The 10,091-nt window shown below is 50.3% G+C and overlaps 1 protein-coding gene and 1 pseudogene across 2 annotated transcripts; one reads left to right on the top strand and one right to left on the bottom strand.

The window, feature by feature from the left end:
* Window positions 1–1,839: 1,839 nt before the first annotated feature.
* LOC108283659 lies at window positions 1,840–3,586 on the top strand (annotated as a pseudogene).
* Window positions 3,587–4,592: 1,006 nt separating this feature from the next.
* On the bottom strand, window positions 4,593–9,215 carry LOC108283658 (CD209 antigen-like). Of its 2 annotated transcripts, XM_037728364.1 has the most exons (6): window positions 9,114–9,215; window positions 8,954–9,013; window positions 7,289–7,786; window positions 6,722–6,873; window positions 5,721–5,833; window positions 4,593–4,859 (listed from the first exon to the last, which is right to left on the bottom strand). In XM_037728364.1, the coding sequence occupies exons 1-6, from the start codon at window positions 9,157–9,159 to the stop codon at window positions 4,691–4,693; spliced, it is 1,038 nt and encodes a 345-aa protein (XP_037584292.1). In that variant the 5' UTR covers window positions 9,160–9,215; the 3' UTR covers window positions 4,593–4,690. The 2 variants fall into 2 exon arrangements, with proteins under 2 accessions (XP_037584292.1, XP_037584293.1); XM_037728365.1 differs by lacking the exon at window positions 8,954–9,013.
* Between the last annotated feature and the right edge of the window lie 876 nt (window positions 9,216–10,091).

The raw sequence follows: 10,091 nt of genomic DNA, 5'->3' as shown, positions 1-10,091 counted from the left end.
TAAAAAAAAAAAAAAAAAAAGTCCTTTGGGTTCCACCTACTCACAGGTAGAGTTTCAAAATTCTATTGAAGGGTTTCTAAATAGATTTTAAAACAAACTTGACAAGCTCATTATTTGGAATGTAATAAAGAGGTTATATTCTTTAACTGAGAATAAATAGCAAAGCTACAACTGGGGACAGTAACCTCTTGAGATGGGAAGATGGGAACAGAATGAGCCTTAGTTTTCACTGTAGGGACTGATATGCTGTGGTTCTGCGTGCACACATGACTTATTCCACAGTAAATGAAAACCTTTAAAGCCAGAGTAGTTTAAAAAATCATCTAAAAATTGCACAAGAATACCAGAGAACATTTTGATAGAGAAGACCCATGACCAGGCAGGGAACTGTGGCTCATCCCTATAAACTCAGGACTTTGGGAGGCTGAGGCAGGAGGATGAGTTAAGCCCGGAGTTCAAGACCATCATGGGCAACACAGCGAGACCCCATCTCTAAAAAAACTTTAAAAAGTAGCTAGATACGGTGATGCACACATGTGGTCCCAGCTACACAGGAGGCTGAGGTGGCAGGATCACTGGAGCCCATGAGATCAAGGCTGCAGTGAGCCATGGTTGCACCACCACTGCACTTCAGCCTGGGTGACAGAGCAAGACCTTGTCTCACACTCAGAAAGAGCCATGCCTGGTAATTACCAAAATATATTATAAGCTTGGCTTGAGTTTCTCCCAAAGCAGAGCTTGAGACAAGGATTTGGGTACAAGTAGCTTATCAGGGAGGAGATTCCAAGAAGCACCGGCAGGGGATGGGAAAAATGAAGAGACGTTGGTAGGAAAAGGAAGGAACCCAATACAGAGGCACCAGTGAGCTTATTATGACTGAAATTGCAACTGGGCTCAATTCCCCTGAAGCCTCTGGGAATTGACGTAGAACAAGCCTTACAGTTCCTCTGCCCGTTGAAGGTCAACTCTAAGTAAGATGGAAATTGCAAGCTGTTTATGAAGGACCATCTTTGAGGTCAACATCAGTAGAAGGGAAGTGAATTTTATGGGGTCTTATTTACACCAAAAAAGTTCTCTAACACTAGCTTCCTGGAGTTAGCACCACATTCCACAAGTTAAAGGGCTAGGTCCCCAAAGATTGACCCTACTTCAGACACCAGGTGCAAAGACAGTGGCTTTGCACTGTCTATCCACACTTCTGCCAGGCTGGCAAAAAATTGGGGGTTCCCCCAAGTCCCTCTCAGGTTCAGTAATTTCCTAGAATGATTTAGAGAACTCAGAAAAACATTATTCTTAGGTTACTGAACTAAATTGCTCAGTTTGCCTGCTCACAGTGGAAAACCAAACACTGAACCATTGGGGTTTTGTAGAGAGAAAAATTTATTGCAAGGCAGCCAAGCACAGAGACAGGTGTCTGGCCCTTATCTGTCTCTCCAAGCTGGGAGCTGGGGCAGCTTTTATACACAGAGGGTAGTGAGGTGTGATCTGATTGGATCTTGTAATGAGGGGATTCAGGAGGCTTGATCTGATTGGATCACACCATGGAGTGATGCCAGGGCTCAATCTGATTGGATCACAGATCATGCCAGGTGATACCCGCTTCTTAACTCAGTCCCTGTTGCTTGGTCTGAGCATGTAGGTTCTAACTGGATTTTCACATTTAGTTCAAATCTGGGCATGCTCAGGGTAGTAACTTGCTACCTGGGGGTCCATGGCAACTGAAAAACAACTTGCCATTTTATTACACAAAGTTGAACCAGACTGGGCTGGATCTGCGGTTAGTGTTTACCAGTTTATTATAAAAGTGTACAACTGGAGGGATGGGGTGGTGCCAGCAAGATGGCTGCACCCAAGAAGATGATATTTCCAGAGAAACCAAGCCACAAAAAGTACAGGGCTGCCCTGAAGGAGGAGAAACCAAAGAAATACTGGCAGGGACTTGTTGACTGAGAGATTCAGGACTCTCACAGTCCGAGAGAAGGGGGAAGGAGGGGGAGAGGGAGAAGGGGGAGGGGAGGAAGGGGGGGAGGGGGAGGGGAGGAGGAGGGGAGACTGAAGGAGGGAGGAGGAGACTTTTATTGAAGAACAACAACTACAAGAGAAACTATTGGAAAGGGAGAGGCAAAGATTACATGAGAGAAAAGTTGCTGAGAAGGCAGGAAGCACAAGAAGAATTCAGAATAAAGAAGGAAACGGAAGAGGTGGCTAGAAAACAGCAAGAAGAACAAGAGAGAAAGTTAAAGGAACAATGGAAAGAACAGCAGAGGAAGAGAGAGAAGAGCAGGAGCAGAAATGACAGGAGAAGAAAGAAAAACAGAAGCTGTGCAGAAGATGCTGGGTCAGGCTGAAAATGAGTTGGAAAATGGCTCCACATGGCAAAATCCAAAATCACCCGCGAATTTCAGAGTAAGGGAGAAGGACGGAGCTAATTGTCCCTTCTAGAGTAAAACAGGAGCTTGCAGATTTGGAGATGGATGTTCACGTAAACATAATTTCCCAACACCCAGCCCCGCCATCATCATTATTATTATTGAGATGGAGCTTTGCTCTTGTTGCCCAGGCTGGAGCACAATGGCACGATCTCAACTCCCCACAACCTCTGCCTCCCAGGTTCGAGCGACTCTCCTGCCTCAGTCTCCCGAGTAGCTGGGATTACAGGCATGCACCACCATGCCCTGGGAGTTTGTATTTTTAGTAGAGATGGGGTTTCCCATGTTAATCAGGCTGATCTCGAATTCCTGACCTCAGGTGATCCACCCACCTCGGCCTCCCAAAGTGCTGCTTCCCTTCTTATTGAGAGCATGTTTACAATGTTTGGGATGGAGCAGTGCAGGAGGGATGACTATGACCCTGATGCCAGCCTGGAGGACAGCGAGGAAGAAACCTACCCACAATTTCTAGATTTCTATGAGGATGTGCTGCCCGAGTTCAAGAACGTGGGGAGAGCGATTCAGCTCAGGGTCAGCTGCAACTTGAAACCTCACCTAAGGGGCAATGTTTATGTTCGCTACCAGTTGGAAGCAGAATAACAAGCAGCCCTTTCTCCGTTTAACGGACGATGGTATACAGGACCACAGCTTCAGTGTGAATTCTGCCCAGTGACCCGGTGAAAAACGGTGATTTGTAGTTTGTTTGAAAAACAACAACATCCAACAGGAAAACACTGCAACTTTCTCCTTGTGTTCAGAAATCCCATCAATGAATTCTGGGAAGTGAATAGAGACATCTGCTTGTCTCCAGATCGCACTGGCTCCTCCTTTGGCAAGAACTCCGAGAGGAAGGAGAGGATGGGCCACCACAACGAATACCACAGCAGGCAGTGGGGAAGGAGAAACCCTAGTTCAGGCCACTCCTGCAAAAGAAATGGGGAATCCAAGAGGAAAAGGAGTAGTCCAGGGAAGAAATCTCACAAGCACACACCAAAGAGTCAGGAGAGGCACAGTTCACAAAGTAGAGGAAGAAATAGGCACCACAGCAGGGCCGGGGCAACTGGAGCCAGACCCAAAGTTCCTCTAGGTCCCGAAGTCGTGGCAGGAGGAGGTCAGGTCGTAGAGTCAGAACTGTTTAGACTCCCAGATCCAAATAAACCTGTTTTATTCTTTAAAAAAATAATAGACCAGGCATAGTGGCTCACACCTGTAATCCCAACACTTTGGGAGGCCGAGGTGGGCAGATCACCTGAGGTCAGGAGTTCGAGACCAGCCTGACCAACTGGGAGAAACACCATCTCTACTAAAAATACAAAAAATTATCTGGGTGTGGTGGTACATGCCTGTAGTCCCAGCTCCTGGGGAGGCTGAGGCAGGAGAATCACTTGAACCTGGGAGGCAGAGGTTGTGGTGAGCCGAGATTTTGCCATGGCACTCCAGCCTGGGCAACAAGAGTGAAACTCTGTCTCAAAAAATAATGATAATATTAATAAAGGCTACAACTTAGAAACAGCCCAATGGAAGCCATGTATAGGACAAAAGAAGATGTGGGAGGTGGAAGGGATTACATGGAGCCTCCATGCCCTCTTGGGGTGCCATTGGTAGATGGGGAATTAATTCCCTGGTGTTTCCAGCCTGTAAAATGAGCATTTGCAACCAGTAAGTCCCAGTCAAAGGGGTGCAGGAGGTGGTAGGTGAAAGTTGAACAGAGGGTAGGTTGCGTGTATGAGATAATGCCCCAGGGGACACGGAAACTACACCCATTCTCTCTAAAAGGAAGAGAGAGCAGATTCATGGAACACAAGCCCACCCCCCAAAGGCATCCCACAACAGCTCATTCATAAAGCTCCAAGGATGGGCCAGAAAAACAAGCTTACACCAGGGGAAACTGGAAGCATGACAAGGACAGAATGGGACCCAGCCTTCTAAAGGAGGATGAATCTGACAGAGAACAGTCCCAGAGATTTTGTGAAGGTCCAAGGATGGAGACAAGGAACTGTAGCTTCAAAGTGCATGTCCACCCAAATTTACTCATAACTGGGCTTAATGTATTGGATCCAGATCCAGCCATTTCCTAATTGCTGGTCACACACATCTCCTTTTAGCTCTGCACTGAGTGACATCACATTGATGTTTGAAATCAGCCACAGTGGGAATATTTACACCAGGGTAATGGGCAAACACAACACATCAGGACTTTCTCCCCCAGAGAGCTGGGTGAAATTCTGCTACCCAGCATGGGGGTTTGAGGTGGTAGGGGCTCAGGAGAGAAGCCTTTCTTCATCCCTGGAGCAGGAGGCTGCGGACTTTTTGCAGATCCAGAATTTGGCGGCACTACATCTGTCGTCGTTCCAGCCGTTGCCGTTAAATTCTGCACAGTCTTCCTCCCCGATATTGTTGGGCTCTCCTTGGTTCCAATACCGCCTGAGGCTGCAAAGCCCATGTGGAATGTGAGCCTCTGCCCCCGCCTACTATATGAGCTGTGTTTCTACCTTCCGTAATCTGTGATCTTGATGCTTCAACATTGGCCCTGCCTGTGTATGCTGGCCGTGAATTGCTCTGCACTCCCTATAATATGCCTGAGTGCCTTGATTCCTGCCTCTCTTGTCACAACCTGTCCTTGGGCGGACTCCACTACTGAGGGTGTGATTTTCAAATACAAACCAACCAACCTGGAGTCCACACCCCCAACCACCTGCCTTATCGGGCTCTTGTACTCCAAGCCACTATCCTATGCTAATCACGCCAAGCCCCGGTGGCAGGCAGCCCCTATGCCCCTGAGCCCAAAAAATGCATCGTACTTGCCAATCCTAAGCCTCCTTGCCTGACCTTGACCTTTCCTTTGCGTGCAAACCATAATAAAGGCTCTGGCCCACAGTCCCCCCTCCCCATCACTCTGCTTCATAACAGATCCTGTTGCTTCCCCAGGAGGCGTCCAGCTGTAATGTGTTCTCTCTCTCTAGGGAGCTGTGAATATGAGAAGCTACTCACAATAGCAATTATCTCCTAAGCTGGTGGCCTTACTAGACCTCAGACTTCCTATTAATACACTATATTTTAACACACTCACCCTCGAGGCAGGCTCCTCCTGCAGCTGTGCAGGTGGAATTTTAGGTCTCTGCCATGCTGTCTGCAGATGGGTATGAAGACCACCTTCCTCAACTCAGTAATAACCCCAGATTCTTGGGTCTAAGGTATCAGGGAGTGGGGGAGGGTCCCCAGGGAAAATTCAAGTAGGGTTTCAGGACCCCAGTCCCACAGGATAGGATGTCCCCTTCTCCTGGGATCTACCTGGATGACAGAGGTGAGCCATCCACCCACTGCCATGTGCCTTCCTGCTTTAGGTCTGAAAGTCCTATCCAGGTGAAGCGGTTACTTCTGGAAGACTGCAGCTGTAGGAAGTTCTGGAGGGTAGAGGAGGAGTCAGGAGGGAGTTCTGCTTCCCACTTTCCAGGCTCCACCTCCCCATTTCTTGGCAGGAAGTTCTGCTTGTAGGCTAACCTTCAGCCTTCCTGTATCCTGGGTCCTAAGTGCCCCCCCATGTCTGAGTCTCTCACATGTGTCTCCCACAACACATGTGTCCTGACATGCAGGCATCCATGCACAGCAGGCCTCTCCTCACACACTCTTGCTAATCCTGCCTGTCCATCCATTTCACACGTTCCATGAAGGCCCACACAAATTTACTCATAACTGGGCTTAATAATGTATTGGAGCCAGATCCAACCATTTCCTAATTGCTGGTCAGGATCATCTCCTTTCAGCTCTGCATGGACTGACATCACACTGATGTTTGAAATTAGCCACAGTGGGAATATTTACACCAGGGAAGTTGGCAAACATGACACATCAGGACTTTTCCCCCCAGAGAGCTGGTTGTTAAACACTTGCAGCACGCCACTGGGGTTTGCTTACATTTGATGTTTTGTTTTTTTGAGATGGAGTTTCACTCTTATCGCCCAGGCTGGAGTGCAATGACACAATCTCAGCTCACTGCAACTTCCACCTCCCAGGTTCAAGTAATCTACCAGCCTGAGCCTCCCAAAGTGCTGGAATTACAGGCGTGAGCCACTGTACCCCGCCACATTTGATGTTTTTTCCACATGTTCAGTCTGGTTTGTATCTGCTCTAAGGGTGCTTGGGACGCCCTCATTCATATCCTTCTCCTCCCATCTTTCCAAGTGGAGCAAAGCCCCTCTTCTGCAAAATCCTCTCTGAGAATCTCCTCTCTGGTTGGCCAGAAGCTATGCCCCAGGCAGGCCAGGCCAGGCCAGGGACCCCACCAGGTGTACCTGCTCCTCATCACTTTCGATTATGACGAGCTGGGCTCCTACTTCCTGGCAGGCGGTGACGGAGTCGTGCCAGTTGCGCTGGGAGTTAGACATGAAGTAACAGTTTCCTTGGAAAAATGTCCATTCCCAGGGACAGGGGCGGCACAGGCGTTCTGTTGGGGAAGGCTGGTCGGATCAAGTTGCCCATATTCCTGTATCTGCCCAACCTTCAAGCCCTTGAGAATCAGAGCCCTTCCTTGACTGTTCATGCTGGGTGGACCATTTCCCTCCCCACTTCCTGAGTCCCTCCCCCATCCTCATGAGAACGCAGGAGTCCCGGCCCCATCTCCTCCAGACTAGGAGAAGTAGGGGCTTTAGAGCGCCGAACAGAAGGCAGGGGACAGGCTTAACTGAGTAGCTACTGTGTACCTGGCCCACTGTGAACACGGAGTGCAATGATCACAGTTACCCTGTGTTCTCATTGCACAGATGAGGAAACTGAGGCTCAGACGGGGTCGGTGACTCAAGCAAACTCACACCACACAATGACCATTTCAGGCCCAAGGATCCCTGGTTCCAGGAACTCACCCACCACAGCCTTCAGCTGGGTCAGTTCCTGGTAGATCTCTTGTTGCTTGGATTTCTCTGGGAGCTTAACCACTGCAGCGTTCAACTCAGTCAGCTTCTGGTAGATCTGTTGCTGGGACCTGTCTGGCAACTCACTTACTGCAGCCTTCAGCTGCGACAGTTCCTGGTAGATCTCCTGTTGCTGGGACCTGTCTGGCAACTCACTTACTGCAGCCTTCAGCCGTGTCAGCTCCTGGTAGATTTCCTGTTGCTTAGACCGCTCCGGCAACTCACCCACGGCAGCCTTCAGTTGGGTCAGCTCCTGGTAGATTTCCTGCTGCTTGGATTTCTCTGGGAGCTCACCCAGTGCGGCCTTCAGCCAGATCAGCTCCTGGTAGACCTCCTGTTGCTTGGATTTCTCTGGGAGCTCACCCACTACAGCCGTCAGCTGGGTCAGTTCCTGGTAGATATCCTCTTGCTTGGATTGTCCCTGACTTATGGAGCTGGGGACCTTGGACACTGGGCCAAGAAGAAAAGGAAGAACTGCAATTATTAAACACCTACTGTGTGCCAAGCCCTGAACTGACCCCCATAGGGACATCATTTGTGAGAGCCAAGGTCTTGTTTAATCCCCTTTGAAGAGGAGGAAAACTGACACCCAGAGAAGGCAGCACAGAAGGCCAAGGAGAGCCAGGTTCTTTCCCTCCTCCCCCTCCTCCTCCTCCTCCCTCTCCTCTCCTGCTCTAGGGTGGGGAGGGGCTGTGGGAGAGGCCCCTGCAAACCCCAAGGGACAACATCTTGGCTCTCAGCCCCACCTCCCTCATAGACCTGGCCACTCCAGGCTCTGTTCACAGCCAAAAGGCCAGGCCTGGGGACCTCAGACCTCAGAACCTGCCCCTGACCTTGGACAAGGATGGCCACCAGGAGCCCAGCCAAGAGTGTGAAGGAGAGGAGTTGCAGCGCCAGGGGGCCATGACCAAGACACCCTGAGAGAGGATACGTGCATCAGCCTGCCAGTGTCCCCAGCTGTGCCTGGCCCGGGGAGAGCCTGGCCTAAATCCCTCAGCACCCCAGGACCCAGGAACCCAGTCCCCAGCCTCCCCCTCCCCAAGTTCCAGGAGCTTAGGTCCAAGCCCCCACCTCCCCCGGTCCCAGGAACCCAGGTACCAGCTTCCACCTCCCCAGGACCCAGGAATCCAGGCCTCACCCTCTAAATCCCCAGGTCTCAGGAACCCAGCCCCCAGCCCCCACCTCCCCAGGACCCAGGAACACAGGCCCCAGTCTCCCCTTCCACAGGTCCCAGTAACCCAGATACCTGCTCCCACCTCCCCAGGTCCCAAGAATCCGGGTCTCAGCCCCTACATCCCCAGGTCCCAGGAATCAAGGCCCAAGCCCCTACCTCCCTAGGACCCAGAAGTCCAGGCCCAAGCCCCCACCTCCCCAGGACCCAGGAGTCCAGGCCCAAGCCCCCACCTCCCCAGGACCCAGGAGTCCAGGCCCCTGCCCTCACCTTTCCAGGACCCTGGAACCCAGTCTCCAACTTCTATCTCACCAGAACCCAGGAGCCTTGGCCCCAGCCTCCACCTTCCCAGGGACCAGGAATTCAGGCCCCAAGCCCCACATTCCCAGGACCCAGGAGTCCGGGAGTCTCTGTTCTCTCCTCCCTGCCTACTAACTCCTCTCTACCTGTTAAGCTCTTGTAGACTCGAGTCTGTCGGAATCCAAGGCCTCTCAGCTGTTCCTCCTCTGAATGGATAGACATGAACTCAGAGCCTAGGCAGGCTGAGACCAGGGCTGACCATCCCTTCCCACTTCCCAGAATCCCAGTGTCCCAACCCAGCCTCACCCAGGAAGCCCATCTTCTGTAATCTTGGTTCCTGGGACTCACTCATGTTGCCCCAGAGTCCCCCAGTGTCCCCCAGTGTCCAGAACTGCTGGGGACCACAGCTTTTATTTCCCACCCTGTGATCTTGACTTCCTAAATCTACTCTCCCACAGGAAGAAAAACAGGAAGTCGGGTAGGGACCTATCACCCAAAAGGCTAGTGGAAGGGGTCAGGACATGAGATGGGCTGGATCATTCAAGAATTTTGGGGAGGGGATGGGAGATGGTCTCTGGTTGACAGGGAGAAGGGCCCATCCACTCATGGCATGGCTGAGCAGTAGGATGCTTTTAATGAAATCTGATAAATTCTAAGAGAAAGCTAATTTGTTATACCCCCTCCACCTAGGACAAGGGTGGGCAGGTAGCACCCCCAGTTCCTGGAAGCACTGTCCCTTGTGACCTCCTGGCTTTCCTGCCTTGGGCTGCTGCTGTCTTCATTTTTGGGGATTCCTGCTGACTTTGGGAGTTGGGGCCAAATCGTAATTGCTTATTTAATGCCTAGGATAGTCAGGTACTTTTCCAACAGCTTTATAAACTCATTCATTTAATCTTCCTGCTGTTCAGTAGATCATATGACCTCCATTGCGTAGATGGGGAAACTGAGGAGGCACTGCAAGGCTAGATAACTTGCCCAAGGTCACACTGCTGGTAAATGGTGGAATCGAGACTTTAACCCAGACAGTCTGCCTCCACAGTGCACACTTTTAACCAAAGACTGAAATAGTATCAAAGAGGAAAGAAAAGATTCATAGCAGCTTTATTTAGAATAATCTGAAATTGGAACAACCCCTTTGCCCACCAGTAGGTGAATGATAAAAAATGTAATGGCATATTCAGAGATTGGAATACTATACAGCAATAAAAAAGCAAAGTACTGATACATTTAATAACGTATATGAATCTCACAAAACAGTGAAAGGACCCAGACAGAGTGAGTACA

The sequence above is a fragment of the Cebus imitator genome, unplaced genomic scaffold (genome assembly GCF_001604975.1).
Source record: "Cebus imitator isolate Cc_AM_T3 unplaced genomic scaffold, Cebus_imitator-1.0 Scaffold263, whole genome shotgun sequence".
Classification (NCBI taxonomy): domain Eukaryota; kingdom Metazoa; phylum Chordata; class Mammalia; order Primates; family Cebidae; genus Cebus; species Cebus imitator.
Note: the sequence above shows the minus strand (reverse complement) of the source record. Positions and strands in the feature narration are given on the sequence as shown.

Excerpts from the sequence above, each read along its gene's own strand:
- LOC108283658 (XM_037728364.1), bottom strand. The coding sequence starts at position 9,159 with ATGAGTGAGTCCCAGGAACCAAGATTACAGAAGATGGGCTTCCTGG. Across the intron at positions 7,787-8,953 it reads AGTCTACAAGAGCTTAACAG|TGTCCAAGGTCCCCAGCTCC; the intron begins GTAGAGAGGAGT and ends TTCTTGGCCCAG. Across the intron at positions 5,834-6,721 it reads TCGAAAGTGATGAGGAGCAG|AACTTCCTACAGCTGCAGTC; the intron begins GTACACCTGGTG and ends TCTACCCTCCAG.